The sequence below is a fragment of the Artemia sp. Qi Xiang Cuo genome, chromosome 20 (genome assembly GCF_049724085.1).
Source record: "Artemia sp. Qi Xiang Cuo chromosome 20, ASM4972408v1, whole genome shotgun sequence".
Classification (NCBI taxonomy): Eukaryota; Metazoa; Arthropoda; class Branchiopoda; order Anostraca; family Artemiidae; genus Artemia; species Artemia sp. Qi Xiang Cuo.
In genome coordinates, this window is record NC_142813.1 from 22,274,495 (window position 1) to 22,300,957 (window position 26,463).

Here is a 26,463-nt window from a genome sequence, read left to right on the forward strand (position 1 = left end):
AGTAGAATCTCAACAATCGAACAATATCAAAATTGTCGTATTATGTTGAAGTATTAAAACCATATGACTGTAAAAACAATGCATCAAAAACTTGCACAGGGGATATAAACCTTAAAGTTTTAATATTGACGCTTAGAATACTACAAATCAATAGTTTTCAATACTATGTTCACCTGTGCCAAGGGATGAAGGGACTGGAAACCCACTTATCTGGAACTGTGCTTGCGTCGTATAATTCTCTTATTACTATCAATTTAAACGGGGTCTAACCTACCTTCTGTCCCTGTCAGTCCCGCACGTGACTCCCCTAAGTGTTTTTTTACCCGCCCAAGATAAGTGAAAGGACTAAGGCGGAGGACTAGCTATTGAAAATTGTTTTTTAATCCCCTAACTTGGCCGATTCAGCAGAAAATAAGGGTCAGCTACACGTGACAATGCTGCATCTGCTACGCTTCCAAAAAAAAAAAAGGATTGGTTTTGTACTGCTATGAAGGGACCTCCTTGACGAAACATCTATAGAGTAGCTGAGTGTCTGCTCAGCCTCTTTGTCCCAATAAGATCCAACAGCTCTGGAGATGACGCAGAATTGCCATATATGATGCAATACGGCGCTTTATTCTGATGTCATCATTGACTTATAAAAAAAAAAAAAAGAATAGTCAAAAAATGAAACTGTCTGTCGAATAAGCCTCGTCATCAACCTATAACCATTTAGGGGTCTGGTAAAAAAAAAATAAGGGTCAGCTACACGTGACAATGCTGCATCTGCTACGTTTCCAAAAAAAAAGATCGGTTTTGTACTGCTATGAAGGGACCTCCTTGACGAAACATCTATAGAGTAGCTGAGTGTCTGCTCAGCCTCTTTGCCCCAATAAGATCCAACAGCTCTGGAGATGACGCAGAATTGCCATATATGATGCAATACGGCGCTTTATTCTGATGTAGTCATCATTGACTTATAAAAAAAAGAATAGCCAAAAAATGAAACTGTCTGTCGAATAAGCCTCGTCATCAAACTATAACCATTTAGGAATCTGGTAAAAAAAAAAAAAAAAAAAAAAAAAAAAAAAAAGAAATCCATAAACGACATTTTTTTAGACCATGTGGCACTTTCTTCTAGCACTCCAAAAATAAATTTATATAGAGAGTATAGATGAAAAAAAAAAATCATGACAAATGAGTCCCTAATCACCAACCTGTGACCATTTGGCTAGTTCTAATTTAATCCAACCAGATTTTCCGAAGAATTTTCTGACAAGCTGAAAAATTCTGATTGGCTCAGATTAACATTAGCTAATTTAGTTATTAGTAAAACTTTATTTTTGATCGGACGGCACTTTGAGTTTGTTTATGTCCCTTTTTGACATATTTAGGTCCCTTTTTGACATATTTAATCAGTTTCTGACTATAAAATATTTTACTTCGATGGATCCAGATAAGTTATCACATCTACATAAGTATTAATTGGGTAACCTTTATCGTTTGTTCTGGGGATAATTTATGAATTTTTAACATAATTCATGTCAGAAACTATATGTGTCAGTATTTTAGAATCAAAGTTTCCAAACTAGAAAGGAGACGGGATAGGGAGATGGAACTTCAGGTATATCCTCCTAAAATGTCCACGTTTATACGATTTCTCCTTGTATGTTTCCCATGTTTGAGTAATTAACAAACTTTTTGGTGTTTAGAAAATCTTTCACACCCCCTCCTTTTCGCCACCCTCCAAGCAAAATTTCAGACTCCTCGAAATATATACCTGCGTACATGCCTGCTCTGTATGTCTTATTACGTCAAGCTGTCCTCGTTTTGCGCTGAACGACATACGCAAGCAAAATGTAGAAGTTTATCCCTCCCACTTGATTTAAAATAAGATTTACCAAAGAGAAATCGTCATCTTCTGACAATTCATATCCACCTTTACTTATGAGACCTTGCTTACAAAACTCAAGGTTTTCGCTCCCTCTTGTCTTTCGTGTTTTTTGTATTTATTATTACGCCGCAGAAAATTATGTAGAGCAGGTATTGGAATTTTTGTTGACCGTAATTAGTTTCTCACACAATTTTCCTAAAAGGATTCCATTGACATTTTTCGGTGGAAATCTGGCCTTGTGTACCCGAGTATGTATTTGTATATTATATGACGAAAGGGATACATTGCTGTAAGCTCTGCTGAACAAAAGTTTCATATAGACCATGATTTTAAATGTATATACTTTCTTTTTCTTTTATTCGTGTTATTTTTTTCAAGCCATTAAATTATCTTTATTTTCTGTTGCTTTTTACTATTTTTCTGTGTACTGGTGGCTTTTTGTAACATTTGACTCACCTTTTGGAGAATGTCTGTCTTTGAGGTCGAAACTTTCCCCATGGTCAAACAGATGCGTTTTTATGCAAAAGCGAACGCCTCGAAGCAGATTTTTCGAACATGTAGCCTACCGCTTCTAATTTCATCATTGGCATAGAATCGGAGCCAGAAAAATGTCAAAAATGCGTGGGAATGGATTAATTTTAAGTAACCCTTCGTTAAGAATTGACTAGTGTTAATCAGACACGAGTCTAAAAGTCAGACCGTTTCTCTTTTCGGTCAATTTGTAAAATAAGGCTGTATTTTTGGCTCACATTAATTTGTCGATTGATTTGAAGGCTCTTCGTTTTGGATGTATACAACAGCAAAAATCAGAGCATGATTCATCTGTGTGGCGTTGGAGTAAATGTGCTATTTTATTTTCACACTACCTATCAAATCCTCTACCTATTCATAAGACTTATTTAGCTATCTAATGGCTTTTTCTATTTCTATTAGTTTTTACTGTATTTCAGCTTCTTCATGGCTTTATGAGAAATTCTCCTTATCAGCTGCAAATTAGCCCTGATTCTGTGAAGGCTAGTTGTTTTTCTGTTGTGCCATTTTGTGAGCTTGCCCATTTTGAGGTAAACAAGTGAATGCCAGCATTTGAAAATGAATCCATGTCCGTCTTGTAGAATTTGTGCATGATTGATAATTAGAAACTGCACTGTTGAGTAGCGTTTCCACTTCCTTCTTTTCTTTGCAAATTGCAAAGACCACCACAGGATAGTGACCAGTAAGATAAACAGGGTTGAATCAGTATTTGAACTAATAGAGTTAAATATTTTGTAACAAATGCGTTTTTCTGTATTCGGAATTCAGTAATTATGCATCTGCACCAAAACTGTAGATGTTGAAACACTTAAGTTGAGCGAAATCTGTAAAATTTAACCAAGGAAATTGATTCAGGGTCAATTCAAAATCTGTAAATGGATTTGAATAATTTTCACCTGAATTTATTTTCAAGAATTGAGCACTGAGGACTAAAATGTACTTCTTTCGGGCGTTATGCTAGAGTTACAGCTGTCGATCAATAGAAGAGCGAAGTTCAAGAAGTCGGTGGGTTCACTTCTAAAATGTTTAGGACCAGGTTTTAATTAATGTTTTTCTCTTTTTTTTCAATAGTGCGAAGTCGTGGTTGAGTGACATCCCGTTATTGAACCTTTTGTTATGGTGGATTAATAGAAGAACAAAGGGAAATCTAGACGAGTAACGCTTTGCGAGTGTGAATTTGAATGAAGAGATAATAGTTGTAATGACGACAATGACAGTAGTGACCATTTATAACGATCATGTCATCGTCTAATCCTGTCAACGTTCCTTGCAAAGCGTTTTCTGCGCACGTCATTGGTCTGCTCCTTCAACCGCTCCATCAACCTTTCCCTATGGATTATACTTCATCAAGAAGTTTTCCATCACCCAAGTCACTTTGTACTTTGGGGAATCGTTCGACGTTTAATTGCGTAATTTACAAGGGCTTTTCTTAAAGCAATTGAAACAGAAACCTTGCTGCCATGTATTCACCATTCTAAATCAAAATATATTCCAAAAATTTATGTTGAGGCAAAGTCACCATTTGTGTTTATCTAATCTACCGTATGTTCAAAATGTTAAGATAGTCCTGCAGTTAACCTATTTTGGTTCAATTGCCTGCTCAAACGGATACAGAGAAATTGGTAAGGGAGGCATAGGCGAATTCTGTCTTTTCCCGTTTTCTGGGAATAATAGTTTAAAAACCCCAGATCAGCCACCTCATGGAAGCACGAATTTACTCTGCCTAGGTAGATAGTGTTGGGCTGTACTCTTCAGAGACTTAGCTCACGTCTCAGACGTAGATGACGAAGGTAGGGACTGTTTAGACGAAACACCTCTTCAAAATTGAGCGCGTTGAATTATTTGACATGGTACGGAACTTGGAGATCCTCGAATCCTTCAAATTGCCAACCCCTGTCAGAGCAGCTCGAGTCTTGCTCGCTGCGTTGTTATAATTTTCTACTTCGCCTGCCCACTCAAACGCCCATCCGACTCATTTTTAACTTTGATCTAACCGCGAACGGCTGGAAAGGTCCCAGAGATAGACCACACACAAAATGGGTGGACGTCATCCGCGGTCGACTAACTATCCAGAGCATCAGTCCAAACGAAGTTCCAAGCTTCATCCAGGATGGACCACTCTGGAGACAACTAACGGCGCTGACGTCGGTTTCCCTCTACGCTGGTGACGCTGCGGAGCAAGAGCTTTAAGTTAAGAAACGTAAGATGTACTGTATCTTTTTTTTGAAATCCATAAACCTTTCCCTGTTTTCTTCTTTGCTTTTTATTCTTGCACGAAACACTGCTTTTGCATTCATTTTCCGTGCAGTTGTATAACGTCAAACCGGCATTGCCCAGCACTTATTGGGGATTGGATAATGAGTTTGGGAAAGACAATTTCTTCAAGTCGAGAGACATGAGTCACTGCTGATAACGATCATGACTAGTCTGTATTTGGTTTCCTTTCATATCCGCTCCAAGGTGTCCGCAGGATGATGCCAATAGTTTCTACTCTCCACAATCTGAGTACGAAGACCTTGAACGTGAAATAATTTGGTAGCATATTCTCTGTTCTTCCGTTAGTTCCAAATGAAAGCATTCTTGTGCCTCCCTTCCACCGTGCACGTACCCAACCTGGACAAAAACAAAATCAATGCATATATCTTTCTAATTATTAAACCACCGATCCAAGGACCACTGGTTTAAGAACAAGGTTCGTAACATCTCAAATATTGCTAGGTACATTTTGAGTCTTCAGATTATTCCTTTTGTTTCTGAAATTGTTGTTTAATATAGTTTATCTGAGTATTGACCAATTAATATTATACGTAGTTTGTTTTGCGACATTCACATTTTCATATTTGGTCTTGATATTTCCTAAAAGATAATAAATAAATATCTTTCTTTTCTCTCCAAAACCGGTAAAAGGCACGGTTACTTAGATTTCCAGATGATTTAATGGATTTTTAGTTTGATCAGTCCATATAAAAAAAATGTGAACATACACAAAATAATAATCACCTGGCAAAGAGAGTAACAAAAGATTAGTATGTTTGAAGGACCCTTTTAAAACTTACACAATTATGATTAGCTATAGCCACAATAGTTGGTTCAATAGGAGACCCCGCAGATCCAATAAAGTTTCCCATTGCTTCCAAAACGAGACCCCTAAGCTGAAGTAGCTCTCGACATTTCAAAAAAAAAAGTTCTGTCCCATCCCGCACAACACTCTGGAAGTGGGGAGGGGGGGGGCGGCTCTGCGCTCGACACCTTGAAATCTCAAAATTTCTGACGTCTCTTAACGGTTCATTTACTTCTCATGTAAATCACGTTTTGCACATACTCACATACTGAATTTTTTTGGCGGTTGTGGGGGGGGGGTTGCAGAAGTGTCTAGCGTTCATGGAGATTTTGTTTTTAGGGGGGGAGGGTACTCCCTGAGTACGTCCCTGATGTCTTTGATCTTACTTTAGAAAATGCAGGCTTCACTGGAAACTGGGTAATGACCCTTGAATCCAGGATTGTCCTCCATTCTCTGGCTAACCCTAGGATTATTGTCCTTGCATAGGGAAATGTTTTCAGATGTTGATTTAACGCAAACTACTGAAATGCCACCTGAGTTTATGCATTACCTATGCTGCACCTACCACGCGTGTCTAAAGTACTTACCTGGTAGACCTAGTTCACTCCTTATTTTTTTGTAAACAAAATCTGCTTGTGCGACGATTCAATATTGTACTAATCGAATGAGCACTAACCTTGCTAGCCTTTTAACCACTTCTTCAAAATAATTTCCTTTGGGACCAAAGTAAAAAGATGCAAAAACTATTCCTTGCTTTGGACAATTGTTATTGACCTTATCTGAAATATCAAGTTAAATCCCCCTGCATATATATTCTAGTTAACCAACACATTTCAGTTAGTATGACAGATAGAAATTATTTGTTGCTTTTGTCGCTCTACTTTTACTTTTTAACCCGCCTTGTCTTGTACATACTTGTACTTGTGGTGAATTAAGGCATTACCACATCGCCATGCATCTAGCATCTCCGATGGTCGCTTGCTCCCTGCTTAACAGCATGCTGTCAGCTGCTCCACGAGTGGGATCCTCTTTGGTGACCAATCTTTCTGATGCCCAAAATAGGGTCAAGTTCTGATTCGATTAGTCCGTTCAGTTTTTTTGTCCTCTTGATTGGTTCCAGGAGCTGAGAGGTTCAGCTAGTGAGATTTGGTGAGGGAAGGCAAGGCACTCCAGAGGCCTGCATAAGAAATTGCCGAACCATATTGTTGGTGTTTTTGACTGTAACAGTGATATTTCTTTTAAAGTTAGTATTTGCATGTTGGATTTGTGGTCACGTTTTGGTAGTATTTTTCCTAGGCAATCATTTTCGATCACGTTGGGTGCATTTTTGTGCTACTTCTCCACGAACCATATTTCGCATCCGTAAAGCAGGATGGTCGAGGCAATTGTCATTTAGATTTAAACTTTTTTTTGTGAAATTTGATTCTGCAGCAGTTCCCTATTGGTTTTTGAAGGAAAGCAAAAAATATGCGTGCTTTCTGTAGTCTCTGGCATATATTAACATCTGAAAATACACCGCTACAGATCTTAGAATTAAGATATGTGAAACCGTCAACCAGCTTCATTTCGACTAGTTTTATAGCTAGATAACGAGGAATGATTCGATTACTTGTACTTGCTGCAAGACCAGTCGTTTACGGACTCATCTGGCCTCTGTATGGTTTATTTTCATGAAGTTCGTCTTCTTTGTGCTAATTGTGAAGTCAATGAGACCCGCCCAATGTCACTACATGGTCAAGCATAGCTTAGGTTCCCTGTGGGTCTGATAGGATCCATGATCCTTTGGTAGATCTACCTAGTTTGTCATTGTCGAGGACGGGAGCTGTAATTCAAAACTCTCCTCAAAACTCTTTTAATTATAGTTCTCCTCAAACTCTTTTAAACTCAAACTCTTTCAAAACTCCTTAAACTGTTTTAATTATAGTTTCTCCTCAAAACTCTTTTAATTATAGTTTTTACTGCTGACAACTACTACTGCTATATGGTCAGAAGTAGTTGTAGTCAGAAGGTGCTAGGGGAGAGGGTTCGGATGTAGAAATAAAGGTTGTTTGTGGCATCTGACACTGGTCTTGAGCTTCGAGGACATAATTATTGAAATAAGTGGGGCTGCTCTTTCCTCAACCCTCGCTCTTTACGCTTTTTGACCAAAATTAACGAACTTTATATATTTGGAATCAGCATGAAAATTCAATTCTCTTGATGTATATCTATTGTTATCAGAATTCTGTTTATAGAGTTTTGGTTGGTATTGAGTCGCTCCTTTCTTACAGTTCGTTCCCACTAACTATTTGATTAGTATTAAAGGTCGCAATTTGAAATTTTTCTAATACTATAGTAAATTACCATTGTTGACAATGCATTCTCTATAATTACTTTTCATCAGTCCTGTATTCTTGTATTTTTAATATTGAATGTATTGAATAATGATTAAATTGCATCCGTCGTTGTGAAATGTGAAGCTTCTTGGCTTCAAAGTCACGACTTAGTCACGACTACTACATGAAAAATCGCTTGTGAGATCACTAAAATTGGTCAATGTTTAACATAGATAAATTTTCCCGGATAATTCTTCATTGAAAGACTGTCGCATTGAAAGGCTATTACCATTTGTAGATTGTATCTTACATAGGCGCGTCATATTTCATAATCAGGATTACCATTTTTGGTGATGTAGTGAAAACAATAAAGATGGGGTTGAACAAGACTGATTTTACTATTTCTATGCAATAGAATAGATAGAAGTAGATGTTACGAAGAATATTATTATTATATTTGATATAACTGTAATCTTAATCTGTGTCAAAAAACTTCAAAAAGCATGAAAAACTCTAATAGTAAATAATTCATACTCTTTTTAACGGCATTCTCTTTAGTACGAGCTTTCCTATTGCTACTATATAACGAGCAGATCTGGATCCCAATGTCTCGAAACATTGATCCCCATCAGAAATTGAGCCTCATAAAAGATTAATTAAAAAAACTTTTTCCGCAAAATAAGTTTTTCAAAGAAAAGTAAAGAACTCCATTAAACAAAAAATGAGCAAAAATAAAATGAAATAATCTACCAAGCGGGAAAATACTACAAATCAGCATCGATAAATAAATGAAACCCAAAACGAACAGAAATTATAATAAATAACCGAGTCAAACTCAAAACGAGCAGAAATTAACATAAGTTCGGCGCAAAACCCCTATGCCTTCCCAAGGCCAGAAAAAAGTTTGCACTATACTGAAACAAATATAAATGTTTTTGCTTTTATAACTTATAATAAATCAAATAATATTATCATTTTGATTACTAAATATCAGTATATGTATATTAAACTGACAATGCAGATTCATTTGTATTTTTTCAGTAAAGTGCAAATTTTGTTCTGGCCTTGGGAAGGCATAGGGTTTTGCGCCCATTGTAATGGGCGCAAAACCCCTGTGTTTCGGGAAATGGTGGGCGTGGGAGGGGTGTTAGTCAATTTCTTAAACCACATTGGCCTGACATCACATAAAGAAAGAAAAACGAGCAAAATTGGGGTTTTTATAGGCCAAATGAATATACTAAAAAAAACGAAGCGAATATTTCGAGAGGACAAACGCCTCTCTTCTTCAGCTCGAAACGACACGATGTGCCAATAAAAGCCAAAAATTAAAAGAATTAAAACCAAATACCTAACAACCATAAAAGCGAGTTATTCGCCAATATCCGCGATTTGCACAAAATCCAAAAAATATGAACTGCCATCGACGGATACTCGCTTCGTTTTTTCAGTATCTTCATTTGGCCTATAAAAACCCCATTTTTGCTCGTTTTTGTTTCTTTATGGGGTGTTAGTCGCCTTCCAATAACTTTCGAATATTAAGAAGGGCACAAGTCACTCTAATTTCCAATCGAATGAGCGCTTTTCGAAGTTTCTACGACAACTTCTTCGATACGAAGTGCCCTCTTCTAAAGGAAAATATTAGTAAATAATACATTGCGCCAACATAGTTCTTATATGCCCCCAGGGCATAACTTAAAATCCTTGCCCTGTGGGATGTGTGGGAGTGTCATCCTCTTTACTTAGTCATTGTTTCTTGTCTCTTTGTCAAGTCTCCCCGTTCTTTACTTAGGGAGCGCGATCTCTCTGCCTATGATTTATACAACAACTTTCTTGATAAACCTTATATGCCTCCAGGGCATAACTTACAACCATTGCACTGAGGGATCTGAGGACCTAAAAGACCTAATTTCCAGAATGCTCAACTACGTTGAATACAATGGGTATCTCAAAATTTTGATTGGATGTGTTTGGGAAAATGGTGGGCGTGAGAGGAGCGTTAGTCGCTCTCCAATCACTTTCAACTTTTAAAAAAGGCACTATCCCTTTCAATTTCCAATTGAATTAGCCCTTTTGAAGTTTCTACGACATCAGTTTCAATAAAAACCTTATTTGCCCCAGGGCATAACTTACAACCCTTGCGCTGAAGGCTCTGAGAGGGTTATCATCCTAAAAGACAAAATTTTCAGAACTTTCAACTACGTTGAACAAAATGGATATCTCAAAATTTTAATTCGATGTGTTTGGGAAAATAGTGGGGATGAGAGGGGCGTTAGTCGCTATCCAATCACTTTCAACTATTAAAAAAGGCCCTAGCACTTTCAATTTTCAATTGAATGAGCCCTTTTGAAGTTTCTACGACAACGCTTTAAATAAAAACCTTAGCTGCCCCCAAGGTATAACTTAAAGCCCTTGCCTTGATGGTTGTGGGGGGAGGGGTTGTCATCCTTAAATACCTAATTTCTAAAACTTTCAAGTACATTGAATAAAATGGCTATCTAAAATTTTCATTGGATGTGTTTGGGGGAATGATGGGCGTGGGGGGGGGGGCTAGTTGTCTTCCAATCACTATCGACTATTAAAGAGGGCACTAGCTCTTTGAATTTCCAATCGAATGAGCCTGTTTTGAAGTTTCTACGACAACGCCTTCTGTAAAAACCTTATATGCCCTCAATGTATCTAGAAAAAACCTTATATCTCAAAATTTTGATTGGATTTGTTTGGGGGAAGGATGGGCGTGGGGGGGCAGTTGCCCTCCGATCACTTTCGACAATTAAAAAGGGCACTAGCCCTTTGAATTTCCAATTGAATGAGCTTTTTTGGAAGTTTCTACGACAACGCCTTCTATAAAAAACCTTATATGCCCCCAGGGCATAACTTAAAACCCTTGCCCTGGGGGGTCTGGGGGAGTGTCCTCCTCAAAAACATATTTTCTATCTGGAAATCAACTACGCTGAACAAAATGGCTATCTCAAAATTGTGATTGGATGTATTTGGGGGAATGATGGGCGTGGGGGGGGGGGCTAGTTGACCTCCAATCACTTTTGGCTATTAGAAAGGGCACGAGCCCTTTGAATTTCCAATCGAATGAGCCTGTTTTGAAGATTCTACGACAAAACCTTCAATAAAAAACCGGATCTGCCCCAGGGTCTAGCTTACAACCCTTGCCCCGAGGGTTGTGGGGGGTCTCCTCCTCAAAAACACATTTTCTATGTGGAAATCAACTACGCTGAACAAAATGGCTATCTCAAAATTTTGTGTTTAGGGGAATGATGGGCGTGGGGGGGGGCGGCTAGTTGCCCTCCAATCACTTTTGACTATTGAAAAGGCCACTAGAACTCTCAATTTCCAATTTGAAGTTTCTACGACGACCCCTTCCATATGAAATACCCTGCTCTAAAGGAAAAAAATAATAGTACATTGTGCCAGCATGGTTCTTATATGCCCTCAGGGCATAACTTAAAACCCTTGACCCGAGGGTTTTGGGAGAGTGTCCTCCTCAAAAATATATTTTCCATCTGGAAATCAACTACGCTGAACAAAAGAACTATCTCAAAATTTTGATTGGATGTGTTTGGGGGAATGATGGGCGTAGGGGGGGGGGCTAGTTGCCTTTCAATCACTTTCGACTATTAGAAAGGACACTAGCCACTCCAATTTCCAATCGAATGAGCCCTTTTCGAAGTTTCTACGACAACTCCTTCGATACGATGTGCCCGGGTATGAAAAAAAACAAACACATTGTGCCCACATCGTTCTTTACTTAGGCAGCGCTGGCGCGCTGCCTATGATAAAGCTGCCTACACCGGAGGAACACATGTCCCCAATCTTGATTCTTCTCTCCAAATCTAAGGCAGGTAGCCTTGGCTCCTGGAAGTTTCCACTTTCTCTCAACTTCATTACCGTAAATTGGCCGACAATTAGTTCGAAGCTGAATTCGTATTCTAAGTTATTAAACAGGCTACTCCAACTTAAAATAAAACTTCTGTCAAAAATTCTCTTCTAGATCACTAAACTAAGTCAGACTCGAAGAGTCTGTCCAGAGCTGAAAACCATAGTTGCACTTCTTGGTCTTTGAGTTTTGCCCCTACTTCCCTGAAGAACTTGTCATAGTCTCTTGGTTCTTATCCATACAATTTACCTCATAGAAATGAACGGTTAGTGTCTTTGGCTGTAAGACGGTTGGTAAGGTCTGTGAAGCTATCCACATCATTTATAAAAGTAAAGTTGCTCATTGGGACGCCAAAGACGATAATTTTATCGTCGCATTGTAAATCTTACAATTGAAACTATTTACTTTGACTCTGATTTTCTACAGAACGCCCTCTAAATGGAACTTTGATGGAACTTCATAATGACGTTATACCACGAAGTCTGTTACCGATTGTTCCCTTTCCGTTTTACTTAGACATTGGTGTTGGAGAAATTCCTTTTGGAACAGACTATTAGATTATAATCCATAAAAGAAGCCAGAAACTTAATTCTTTATTTTTTTAAAGATAGATTCGTATAAATCTAAGTGAAAACTATACAAAAGTAAACTGCAGCCAAGGGAGGGAGTGAGGTGTTTTAATTTTAGCTATCTAAAAGGTGACTACTCAGGTTCTTTTCCGTAATTGTGAATATCCAAATGGAAATGTTCAAAATGTGACAATATGTTCCAGAGTCGTATTCAAGATTCAAATACGTGAAGGGGCGGCGAGGGGGGGGTCAACCATGGTAAAGATCATTTATAGCAATTCCATAAATGGAAAGTGTGCACTTTTGCATAATTTCGGAGGTTTTGGAGAATTTGGTTAACACTTGATACCCCCTCTCCCGTTATGGTTTTTTTTTTCATTACCTTTTCTAAGCTCATGATATTCTGTATAAAATCTTTCTGAATCCTTTTGCTGCTTTGAATACGATGAATATTTCCATCATGATTTTGATCTATGCGACCCTAAAGGATCATAAATGTCATATATTTAGTTATTATTTTGAATTATTGCTTAGGATTCGTTTGCCAAGCGTTGCCAATTAGTTCCCATTTTTGTAGTATCTTATATGTCTGCCGTGTAACAGTGATTTCATTCATGAATCTTATAGATAAGATGACAAAAAAAAATTACGTACTCAGTGTTGTAAGACATTATTTCTTACAGATTTCCTTTCTTGGCTGAAACGTCTTATTAAGTATTTCTCTTAAATAGGTTGCTGTTCGTGGAGAATACTTTTTAAAGATAAGCATAGTAATAAAATTACCGTGTCATCGGGTCATGTTTTGCCTAAAATATTTTTGACAAAGTGGGATGGGTCATCAGTGCTGTCAATCGCCCAGTTTCTTGGATGTTTTTATTTCTGTTTGAAGTACGAATGCCTAAAAGTTGAATGTTATTCATTGATAAAGCTTGAAGCGCATGTTGTTTACAACGGCAATATTTTAGGAAAAATCTAAATCTGCCTTTTGCTTTAAATAAATGTTCCCTTTTGACAGCAACGTGTGTTGTGGGCTTAACGCTTTCAAAGTAGAAACAGTAATAAAAAACGAGCATTGTTGTCACACACCCTTTTACTTAAGGGTTACAATTTTTGGTTAAAGTATCTTGCCTAATTTGTAATATGCTATCCACGGATATGGTTTTTGTTGGAAAAAGAGTAACGAATTTTATAGCATTATTAGAGATATTTCTTGGATGTCTCCATATCTCGCCTAAATATCTTATTTGTCCACCTGGAAACATGATCCATCCAAAGTATGATGTGGGACTTGGGAATTAAAATTTTATATAAAAAAAAAAAAAAAAATTTCTGCAATAAGAATGGAGCTATTACCGTGCAGTACTTACTGTTCATCCAAATCGAGAGAGTTCAGAGATTTATTTCCACTCCTTTCTCCCCCTGAAAATCCTCCATATATACTTCCATGCTCACAGAAAGTTAGAATATTTGGGTGTAAAAAGGTGCTTTTTGAGGGATCAGGTACCCATCCCCTAAGGCCGTATCCAGGGGGGGTACCCGGTTTGAACCCCCCCCCCCCCGAAATTTTTGACCGAGTCGAAAATTAGTAAAACCTTAGTAAAAGTTAGTAAAATTAGTCGAAAACCGAGTCGAAAATTAGTAACCCCCCCCCCCCCCGAACCAAAATCCTGGATCCGCTCTTGCCCTCCCTCTACATAGCAAACCATCAAATCTAATCCACAATAGCTGTTGCGAAATTATACTTCACTGTACCAGATTTCATCAAACATAATTTTAATAAACTTGGTTGAATCAAGGTTTAAAGTTTATTTCGGATAAACAGTATGCAATGAACCAACGTGACAATATGAAGTGATTAAAGAGCAAATTAAGATTCTTCAAATTAACACAACGTTTTAAAATAATATTAATAAATACCCTGGTACTGGTGTAGTGGAAGTACTCGCTCTCATCGTTCATGAGTTCTGAGGTTCGCTCCCGCATGGTGCTAGGGAATGCATAATATATTATAATATGAATTCTTAATTTTTTTTAAATTTCAAGCATCTTATATTATTATAATTAATATCTCAAAGAGTAATATTTTGCCCTTTGTTTAAAAGGGCCCTTGTTAAATATAAACACACAAAAAACAATCGCGGTTGGTCATACTATTTTAATTTTAAACTTTCCTGAAATTTTCCCTCACTGTAATTTTGCTCAAAGTTATACAAATAGCCCACAAAGTTATACAATATAACTCACAATTAAAAAATTTGAGATAAAAACAAAGAACTGAATTAGAAGAATTACTTAAGGCTATAATTCTTCTTGGGTAGATAATTCCTGTTACAGAGGGTTAGGGAAGGGGGTTGTCAAAATGCACTTTAAGGCTGAGAGTTTTACCATTTTTTGGCGGTAGGGGCCATTCAGAATATCACAGAAAGGATAGGGGTTGCATCCTTGTACTTTATCATTTTCTATTGTGCTTTTGTTACTTATTCATGAAAAGAGTTCCATATATGGTCACAGTATCTAATTCTCAACTTTTTTTTATTCTTTCCAGTGCCTCCAGAGAAAAATATACCAATTTTTTTGGTCTTTTTCTAAAAATGAAATATAGCATAAAAAAGGGGTACAATATTTAGTGTTTTCACAACTCAACAGTGTGAAAACCTGCTTTGGCACCTTCTAATGGAAGTTCCCTTTTCTAGGGTGAGTTAGAACAGCAGTTACTTCAAGCCAACCCTATCTTGGAAGCATTTGGCAATGCGAAAACGGTCAAAAATGACAATTCTTCTCGTTTTGTAAGTATTTAGCACGTGTTTTGTAAGTAGTATGTTCACCTAATTTGTCATATTTTATCCACGGACGATACGTTTGTTAGAAAATTAGTAACAAAGTTAGGTGATGTTGTTAGATGGGACATTTGACAAAACACACAATGCATAAAAATAAATTAATTTCCCCCAACAGAGAGCATATAGCTCGTAAAGCTGGGGATAAACTAGAATGGAATCGACAAGACTGTTACGAAACAAGATATAAAAAAAGTAGATTAAAAATGTGCATACATCAATGTATCTAAGAGGGGGGGGGTACCAGGTTTGAACCTCCCACCAAAATTTGTTTCCGACTCCTAAAAACTTAACAAAAATGCATATAAACAAGTTGCTGATGCGTTAAAATGTTTTTTTTTTCTTTTTGTGTTCAAATTCAGGCAATATTTTTTGGTTATAATTACATTGATTTCAAGCCTTTTCATTCAATTTTTCCATAAATTATTTTCCATGACAACTCCAAACTCGGGCTGCAATCGTCCCTTGGCACGATAAAGGGTGTTAGGGACGGGAGGAAGGCTATTTTTTTTCAAAACTTCCCCCTTCCCGGAATAAAACCGCGTGTGAGTTTCTTTACAGATAACAGCGTTTTAGTAAATATCAATAGTCTAAAAAGACTATGATGTCATTTTTAGGGTTGTAAAACAGAAAAACCTTAATATATTGAACAGAAATTTAGGGGGGAGCTGTAGCCTCTTTACATGTAATAGAGCGGTGGATCGAACCGCTCGTAGTGACAAAGTGAAAGTAAGGAGGGGCTCTTTTGAATAGAAACTGTTAGTCTAAAAAACGAATTTTCAATTACAGCATACGTAACAACAAAATCTATTATTCTTGTCGATTCTAATTGTATAAGATGTATTAGTTTAAATTTCTTAATCATTATTGCTAGCACTTGAAAAATATGCATAATTTTCGAAACAGGAATTAAACACCCCCCAAAAAAGGGCGGGTTCTTGAGGAAATTATGCAGTGAAATTGAACATGTAAGTTGAAAAAAAAAACAAAATGGTCCTAAAGCCACAACTACAAAATGTGAAATTTCTAATTTTTTTGATGAATTCAATGAATTTTTAGACAATTGGGGATTTAATCTCTGATGTCCCTTCATGCTGCTAAATGAGTTCTTTCTCATAAGTATTGCGTCGTAAAAGTTAAATTTTGATTTACAGAGTAGGGTTTGAGCGGAAGGGGTAGCCTTCCTCGCATTTAGGTTAATCCTGGATATTCCATTTAAAACGGACAAAACTTAGAAAAAAACGATGTTTTAAATGGAATTGCAGAGCTAGATTGAAGCTTAAAACAAACAGAAATTATTTGGAATTTGAGGGCTTCCTCCTCTTCAACTCCTGATTTTTGCACTGAAGCTTGACTTTTTGTCCCAGTTATTTAGGAACAACTTTTCAAACGCAAGGGCCGTTGAACTGGAATAAGAAATATTTTAAATCACTGGTAAAACTTTAGCGCATAGTTCGATATATAGCCTACTGCTAATAGTTTGACCGTGAAGTCGAATCCTTCTTTTGGGATACTTTGTGTGTGAGGGTTTATCAAGAGTTTGCTGGTGTTGATACGGCCCTCGGATAATTCCTTCAGAATCGATCATATTCGGAGTCAAGAAAGTTTAGAGGTTTCAATTACAGCTGACCGAATTTCGTTCCACTTCAGGCTTTTGTCATCACTCTAGAATTGATAGAACCTACTTAATTAAGTACCTAATCTAGTAAATTATTGATTCCATTCTGTTGTTACCTGTAATATAGTTTGTACATTGCCTGCATCCGTGCTCAAATTTCTTTGTTAAAAGGTTCTGTTCTCTTTATGTCTAAAGGAAAGTCTGATCACCCCTCTACTGTCCCAACTAAAGAAAGGAAGAAATGTGCCAAGTCAATACTTTCATTAACTATTGCACTGCTAGAGTGTAGTTCGCTTAGCTTGGTAACCTACCACGTTGCTAATGAGCTTCAAAACCACTGAGCTGTAACAGCTCTCTGGTACTGTAAGAAAAGCGCATTTTTTAGCCCAAAATATATTATTTCAGTATATTTTGCTTCCTAAATAGTTGATCTTTACTTGTCCCTCCGCGTTGCAGATAAATTTATACAGTACAATCATTCCCTATCTCAACCATTAGACAAAGCCGGACCGAGATGCAAGTGCTCCGGAGAACATTTAAACAAGTAGAAACATAAACGACAGTAGATTTTTTCACGGGTAGTCAACACGGGTAGTCAACACGATTTTTTCACGGGATTTCTCTTGAACGCGAAACTTGGCTTCACCTTTGTAACACTAACTTTTAAAGAATCTAATTTTAAATTAATTTATTGCAATACTTATATAAAAATCGGTAATTAGTAGTGTAATCTTATTATTAGATGTTTTTTTTAGAAATTGCAGAGTCTCGAGTTGGTTTCAAAGGCATTTTGAGAAAGTATCTGCCAAAATACGTTTTCCAGGGTAATTGCACAGAACCGCTGATGGTAGATTAACTGGGAGGAGCTTTTTGTACGCGCCGAGAATGTAGTAGCAAAAATTATTGAGTTTGATTATACTATCTAAATCAAACAGTTCGTGGTAACGAACTGTAAGTAAGGAGCACCCGGCTCAATAGTAACCGAAACTCTAAAAAACGGAATTTTGATACCAATAGATACATCAGAAGAATCAGATTTTAATTCTTAATTCAAATATATAAGTTTCATCAAGTTTAATCCTACCTATTAAAAGTTACGCGCCTGAGAAAATTTGGCTGCTTTTTGAAAAATGGGGGAAGACCCCCTAAAAGTTATAGAAACTTAATGAAAATCAAACCCTCATATTCAGTGTATCAGAGAGCCCTACTGTAGAAGTTTTAAGCTTCCATCTACAAAAATGTAGAATTTTGCATTTTTTTGCCAGAAGAAAGATCACGGGTGCGTGTTTATTTGTTTGTTTGTTTGTTGTTGTTTTTTTTTTCCAGGGGTGATCGTATCGACCCAGTGGTCGTAGAATATTGTGGGAGGGCTCATTGGAACGGAAATTAAAAGTCTTAGTGCCATTTTTAAGGGACCAAAAAAATGGAGGGCAACTAGGCCCCCTCCCACGTTCATGTTTTCCCCAAAGTCACCAGATCAAAATTTTGAGATAGCCATTTTCTTCAGCATAGTCGACAATCTAATAAATATGTCTTTTAGGATGACTTAATCCCCCACAGTTCCCAGTGGAAGGGCTGCAAGTTATGAACTTTGCCCATTGGTTACATATTGTATTAGTTATTGGGAAATATACAGACATTTTCAGGAAGAATTTTTTTCTGGTAGGGGGGGGGGGCTGAAAGAGGGTTACTCGGGAAAATCTTTCCGTGGAGGATGTTTCTTTGGGGTAAGGGACATTTCTATGAAGGGGGCGCCGGATTTCCAAGCATTATTTAAAATACGATCAGAAATTAAATTTAAAAAAACAAGTTTTTTCAACTGAAAGTAAGAAGCAACATTAGAACTTAAAATGAACAGAAATTATTACGTATATGAGGGGGTTCTCCCCCAAGTCAATACCTCGCTCTTTACGCTATAGTTTTTTTTAGTGCTTTCAAAAGAGCTATCTATTCTAATTAACGGCCTTTGTGATTAAGGGGTCATTTTTAAAGAATTGGAACAAAATTTGAAGTTTAGCTTAAAGAGCAAGGTATTGACTAGGGGCAAACTAATATACTTATTAAAAATATATGAATATAGAAGTTCGTTACGTAATTTAATTCGTAATATACGTATATTTGGTACTAATAAAAACTTTGGTAAATAAAGTTCCACAAGTGTCGAGAAAGCCATTTAACCAAATAAAAGTAAAATTAATATGCATGTTTCGTTTTAATTATTCCTGCACTGTGAGCCAAAATCAAAACCTGCATTAATTAAAAAACGTTCACAAATTAAATAAAAAAAAAAAAGTTTTTTAAACTGAAAGTAAGGAGCGAAATTAAAACTTAAAACGAACAGAAATTATTCCGTATGTGGAAAAGGCTTTCCCCTCCTCAACGCCTCGCTCTTTACGCTAAATTTTGACTCTGTCTCAAAACTTTATTTTTTAAAAAAATAAAAAAATTTAGCTTAAATAGCGAGGCGTTGAGGAGGGGAAAGCCCCTTTCATATACGGAACAATTTCTGTTCGTTTTAAGTTTTAATGTCGCTCCTTACTTTCAGTTTAAAAAACTTGTTTTTTCATTTAATTTACATACAGTGCCCCTCCGTTACCATGATCAAATAACGGTTTCATAATAATTTACCAAGATGATTTAGTGATATTTTTTTTATTTGTTGCTGTTTGTCTCTCTATCTGTCATATTCTGTGAACACCGCTGTATCATGTGCTCTTTTTCCGGTGTCAGATTACGCAAGTGTATGCTCAGTAACGGAAGATCACTGCCATTAAGTTGTTGGTTATTTTGCGTCAATCGGCGAAACTTGACCTTTTTTATGACATTGGGGAGGTTTTGGTAACATTTGGTTTGGTGACATGGAACTGATAGCATTGTTTGAATTTCGTGAGATATTGTTACCATATTAAATGACTTTTTGGTGGTGCTATTAATCTTTGCATTATGAGACAAAGCTGTAGGAGTAAACTCGATCGGGGAAAAAATATATGCGAAAGACGAGTAATAATCAAGAAAAGACTTGTATTAATGGGCACCTTTTCGGAGGTGCCAGTGGGTCAAGAAAAATCATCAATCAAATTGGACAAAAATTGTTAGATCTGTGTCAAAATAACTAGAAGTGCAACCATAGATGAAGAAAGATTGAAAATTTCCTATGTCTTAATGTAAAAGTCAAATTTTCCTATATAACCCACTTGAAATAGAAATATGTGTGTGGGCCTTTTTGACCATTAAGATTATTTTTAATCAATCAATATTCTTTACTCTACGTTGCATTGTAATTATAATTATAGTTTTTAAAGTTTCTAAAAGAAAATCAAAGTGTTCATCATAATTAGTTGTCATTTTCTTATAACATTTAATTGTCGCTCTACATGTTCATATATAAGCGTCGTTTCAGCAGAAAAACGAGTATAAATGATTTAAAATTTATATTCTGTAGCTATTATTATTTTTCTAGTAATTAAATTTAAAACATTCCGAAAGGAAAGTTTTTTTTTAAAGAAAAACGTGAAACGAGCAGAAATAGTTATGCAGTATGTCAAACTTGAACGATTAGAAAATATTATGAATGAATAAAGTTGTGCTGCCGTTCCTTTAAACATCTCTAAAGGCTATTGTTATTTGCCCTTCACTGGTGACGACATATACCTCGAACTAAAATACGAGTAAATGGAAATGAAACAAGTACAAATGATCAATCGAGTTTAACTATTTTAAAAGGATAATTATTTTCTTAAATTTGTATGTGGAAATGATTAGATTCTAGAAAACCCCCTCAAGCTTTGTATGCATGTAAAATAGGGGGAAACTCCATCAGAATGAAACAATTTATATCAAAAAGAGAAATTCCAATTTGGGATTTCTAAATTGATCTTTCCAGACTTATTCCCTAGAAATCTTGAGAAGATACAGAATTTCGATCTCAGATTCTTGAATAGATGATAATTCCATGGTCAACAGGAGTGAACATAAAATAAACCCTGAAAAGTTTGCTTTCAGAACTTGGACATTTTGTTTTGTTTCGTTTGATAGTATTGAGTAGGCTAGCAAAAAAGATTAAATTTTTTCTCCTCGAAAACTACAAAATATTTGGCTAACTTCAGAGTAACTGTTCTTTTCCGTTTCATGAAAAAAGGGAATACAGTTTCTGATTATTTTTTTTCTACCGAAAAAGAAAATACATTGTGAATCCAGTAGTGTTGGTCAACACTCGGGGCTGGATCTAGGGGGGCTAGAGGGGACTTGCGTTTCAGGCGGCACGCCGAGGGGGGGGGGGCAAAACAAGCTTAAATTGTAGTATTTTTTTGGAAAAATTGTAATATTTACAGTATTGATGGTGCGACTGGGGGTGGCAAAGTCTAGATTTTCCTCACTGAGAAAAAGCCTAACTCCGGCTCTGTATCTACTCGACTTCTTTAACTTGCTTTATGTAATAGTTTAAAAGATGGAACAAAAATGTTCCGATGGTTATAATATAACCATCGGAACATTCATGTTTACATATAATGTAAACATTTTAAAGTATTCAGTTTATTGTTTCGTTGTGTTCGAGGTCACGAATTTAATCTTGATTTATTTTTACTTTATAAAGTAAAAAAATTTGTATTTTTACTTGATTTCTTGGCATGTCTTATTTTGGTTTGGCCAATTTTATGATCTTATTCATTATGAAGGTTGGAAACTAATCTTTGGTCCGGATATTGCGTTTTAAAATGGGAGTGTATAATGTATGGTAAGGGCGTGGTACGTTTACTTTAATTTTCCTTAGCTTTTTTTGTTACGAATACTTGAAACATTACGACGTATTGAAGTTTACCATATGATATGGTAATTATTCTACAAGTTGGCATAGTTTTATTTGAGAAAAATTGGAATTAAATATTTTTCCGTCAAAAAGATTCCTAATGTTCCTACCAGGGAAATAGGATTTTGAATAGAAATTATTTTCTGGTGCTCTACTGCTACTAGCCTGTAGCTACTCAGACGTTCTAGCGTTTCTAGTCTAAAAAAATGTATTTAACTAAAGCCTTATAACTAGCGTTCGAAGGGAAATAATGGTACAAATTCAAAAGCACAGCAAAGAAGATGAATTACAAGGTAAGCATGAGAAATTATAGAAAAAATCGCAAGAATTCGTGATATTTTTTTGGTGGGGGGGGGGGAGGGACATGAGCTAGAAGGTCTCATCCTGATAGACATGATAGAGTGCGCTAATGATACTGAATACAATTTGAAAAAAACAGACAGCTTTTGGGTTTTGCAACAGGTTTTTTATTTATTTATTTATTATTATTTGTTTTTATCTAAAAGGTAAGCATGAAAAATTATAGAAAAAATCGCAAGAATCGTGATTTTTTTTTTTTGGGGGGGGGGGGTATGAGCTAGAAGTCCTAATCCTAATGGACTCTCCGGAGTACGCTGATGATACTGAATGCAATTTGGAAAAACAGACAGCTTTTGGATTTTGTAACAGAAGGTTTTTTTTATACTAGCTTAAAATGCTACTCTTTTCATTTTTCCGTACTTGATATTAGTAGTTTTCAAAGTATATAAGGTTAATAGAGTTAAATTTGCAACTGTTTGTTTTCCACTGAACATAATATTAGTAGATTCTTTTTTTGTAGACAGCCCCGCATGTGCACGTAATTCGTGACGAAAAACATTGTTTTTATTTTGTGTTACGGCAAATCGCTAGATAACCTTTTTTGCTAAAAAACGGGGGATGAGGGAATTGGAGGGGGGCTGACCTCAGTTTTGGCCCTTCATTCATAGAGATTGAAAATGATTATCTGACTCAGGTTTCAATAAGGGACGATTTACCTCCAACCACGCATGGCCCTCTCGGACGAAGTCAGAGAATCATGAGATCGGTACCTGTACTGCGCGGACCATCGTTCAGCATACAAAAAAGTTTTTTTAAGTTTTTTCTACAAGGGATAACATGTCTACTTTTCTCTTGAAGTTCACCCTTAAAAATATTCTAAAACTGAAACTAAATTATTATGTAAAAGTAAATGCAAATTTGCGGGTGAGAGAGTTGGAACAGCCACATACTAATGAGACTTATGCATATTGAAAATCTATGAATATATTGAAATCTAGATTTTAACTAGATATAACAATATCCTCCTTCCTTTTGAAATGCAGCCTATCTATGAAGCATCTCTGATCTGATTTGTGTAATTTAGTGCCCTCGCCCTTGAGGCTGCGGTTATTCCCTAAATCCCAGAGGTAGATTTTGTACGGCTTTTAACCGGTTTGATTAAACTGGATATCTTTAAGTGTGGATTGAAATCCTTTTGTGTCTGATTTCTGGTAGGCAGGCCAGATTTACCAATAGGCATACTAGGCCCGGGCCTAGGGGCGCACAATGCCAGTGTGCGCAATCAATTTTCGCTGAGCTATTTATTTGTTAACAAAAACTGGACTGCGACGATCTTGAGCCTATGATTGTAGATGAATGCTTGCACGTGAAACCCTTCTTGGTACAAAATACTAATGAAGTAAAAAGTCTTAATGACGTTAGAAAGGTTTTGTGTCCTTTTGGTGCAGTTGACATCTATCCAAACATTGACATTGTCTTAAGAATGGCTCTTAGTGTGCCTGCCACAAACTTCACAGGAGAAAGATCCTTCTCCACCCCTCGTTGGTTGAAGAGCTACTTGAGATCTTCGATCAGCCACGATAGATTGACATCCTTATTCCTGTTCACTATTGAGGGAAGGCTGACTCTAACCATACCGTACAATAATATCATGGGCACCTTCGCACGAAAAAAAGCAAAGAAAAAGGCTTTATCAATTGGCTTTGAAGATAAATAGCCCTACTTACAAAATAATCCATAATACGTTCTTGTATTTATGTGTCGCTATCTATCAATGGATTAAACTTATATCCAATACCCTATTGATTTATTTAATTTACTTAATACCTCCACCCTACAATTATTTGATTCTTAAATTATTGATAAGTAATGTTATTTTGCGATAAAATAAAAATTGTCATCACAAAGATTATTTTCTTAAGGAAAATTGACCCTCCCTCTTCTGGTATGAATACGGAGCGACGAAAACGTCTGGGCCTAGAAGCGTCAAACCTTTAAACTTGGCCCTGCTGGTATGTTTCACATATAGACTTTTCTTTTTTTGAAAATAGGAAGCCCAGGGACCAGGGGCCTCATTTTGAGCCAATCGTGGGCTTTTTGCATAATTTTGGGTACTTACACCTCGTTCTGCACTTATTGTGTGGCCCCATGAGGCATATTTTTGGGAGCTTTCAACTGTGCTGATGAGAATGACTCACCTGGTGTTTAGCCTGGTGCTGTTGGGGTACCCAACGACATATTCCGCTTAAAGAGGCGTCGGATTATTGTAAGGTTTCAGCCTTTACCAAAAAGGCTTAGCTTTAGCTTATAGCTTATAAAAGAAATTCCTTGGAATTAAGAAGAAAATTGGCTTTTAACAGGTTTACTAAAGTCTCAATACAAATCAACGCGTGGCCTTAGAGAGCTTGGGAGGCTTATTAGATCTCAAACTGAAATATTTTGCCTTTTTAAAGGGCGAAAATCAATCGACGCACTAATAACGGTCATTTGTACCCTTGGGAGCCCATACAACTCCATGTGGTATCGGACAAAAATTTAGGATATACATGTTATTCAGAATGATTAAAAAATTGTCCCTCCTTGGGTGGCAGGATTTACGCAGCGTCATGGGCAGGGGACCCAGGGTACACAAAATAGCCATTTAAAACGGGGGCTTCATAAATACATTTTAGATGAAGTAAAAGTTAAAAAACAATGTAAGTAAAACTAAAAAAAGGTTATTATCACAGGGCCTCGAGAATGGCCTTATTTATCCACGTTTGTCCCAAACGTTAAACTTTCTAGTTAAAATAATTTGAAAGTTAATGAGTTAAAAAATACCAGGATAATTTCTTAAACCACATTGACCTGATATCACATAAAGAGAGAAAAACGAGCAAAAATGGGGTTTTTATAGGCCAAATGAAAATACTGTAAAAACAAAGTGAATATTTCAAGAAGACAAGCGCCTCTTTTCTTCAGCGCGAAGCGGAATAATGTAACCAAGAGAAGTGCCGAAGAAAAAAACAACAAAAACAAAAGCAAAAAATTAATGTGAAAACAACCAAAAAAACCAAAAAAAAAACCAAAAACTTAAAAAGATAAATAGAACTCAACAAAAGCCAAAAAATATAAGAATTAAAACCAAATACGTAACGACCATAAAAGCGAACCATTCGCCAATATCCGCGATTTGCACAAAGTCCAAAACATTATGAACTGCCATCGACGGATACTAGCGAACAACTGAGAAAGAAAAGAAAACAATTCATTCACTCAAAAACAAAATGAACCAGCCATTAAATAAGTTGGAGAACTATGTCATCTGATTTCGGATTTTAATTAATGCATTTCTTGCAGACACCCTTTGAGACCTAAGGGGTTGTTCAAGCGTTTGATTAGATGACTGGGAAAGTGGTTCAAGGTTTATTTCAGGGATTACTAAAGTATCGGCTTCTCTTTTGAGAAAACCGAAATATGGCTCGTTTATTCTTAAATCACCGGAATCTCTGTTATTGAATTTTATTCATCTTTTAAGTTTTTGGTTTTTTCTTTGGTTTTTTGGTTCTTTTCACATTGACTTTCCGCGTTTGTTTTTTGTTTTTTTTTTTCTTCGGCACTTTCCTTGGATACGTTATTTCGTTTCGCGCTGAAGAACAGGGGTGTTTGTCCTCTCGAAATATTCGCTTTGTTTTTTCAGTATTTTCATTTGGCCTATAAAAACCCCGTTTTTGCTCGTTTTTCTTTCTTTATGTAATAAATACCAATATCAACACTTGCAATACCAACTGACTATAGACATAGACATATTTTATTAAACTTACTCTTTTTGGCGCTAAAAGCACTAATACCGAGGGTTTTTACAAATAAGACAAAATTAAATAAAAAATACGACAACAGAAAATGAATAAAACCATATTACTTTTCTTAGGATTTTTTGACCATGTCTGTAAAAAAGGGGACAAAGGAATGCTGGTAGCGAGTCGTACGGCATGTCACTGGGTTGAGCTTGTATTGTCTCCGGGTACGGAACGTAACGGGGGCTAGCAGGCTGGGTTGAGCTTGTATTGTCTCCGGGTACGGACGTAACGGGGGCTAACAGGGGCAGGATCGTCCTGTGTTTGCTGCTACGGAACTGGAATTGGCCTAACTGGCATATACGTCTCTGACGGCGGTTAAAAAGCGACTCGAGGCCAAGAACCTTAAGCGCATTGTCATAAGCAGTGAAGGCCTGACCCACCATAATCTTACAAGCCCGAATTTGGATAGCTTCGATATCTTGACACTTCCCAACTATACAACTATACACACTATACTCAACTATACACTAGGGCCCCACACTGGGCACGCATATTCAATGATGGGTAGGATATAAGTCTTGAAGGCAAGCTTCATGGAATTCACCCTGAACCCGAACCGCTTCATGGTAATCAGTGACTGCAGCGCTGCATACCCTTTTCGCACAAGGTCACTTACATGGTTGTTGAACTTGCACTCAACGAGAAAATTACCCCCAGAATTTTCTCACTGCCAACTGTTTTAAACAAGGTAGGGGGCTCCTGAAATTCCGATTTAAGAGGGTTGAAACGCAACACCTTGCACTTCTGCTCATTGAGGGTAAGGCTAGTTCGCTCACATTCATTCTGAAAAACCGTGGGTAGACTAGGATCAAAAAGAGGGATTG

The 26,463-nt window shown here is 36.7% G+C and overlaps 1 protein-coding gene across 1 annotated transcript in view; it reads left to right on the forward strand.

Annotated features, from left to right (window-relative positions):
- The window catches only part of zip (myosin heavy chain 10), a 230,892-nt gene that overhangs the window by 76,359 nt on the left and 128,070 nt on the right, over nt 1-26,463 (forward strand). The window contains exon 5 of the mRNA XM_089106054.1: nt 14,932-15,024. Coding sequence (XP_088962180.1) covers nt 14,932-15,024 — 93 coding nt within the window. The remainder of the gene's footprint in view (nt 1-14,931; nt 15,025-26,463) is intronic.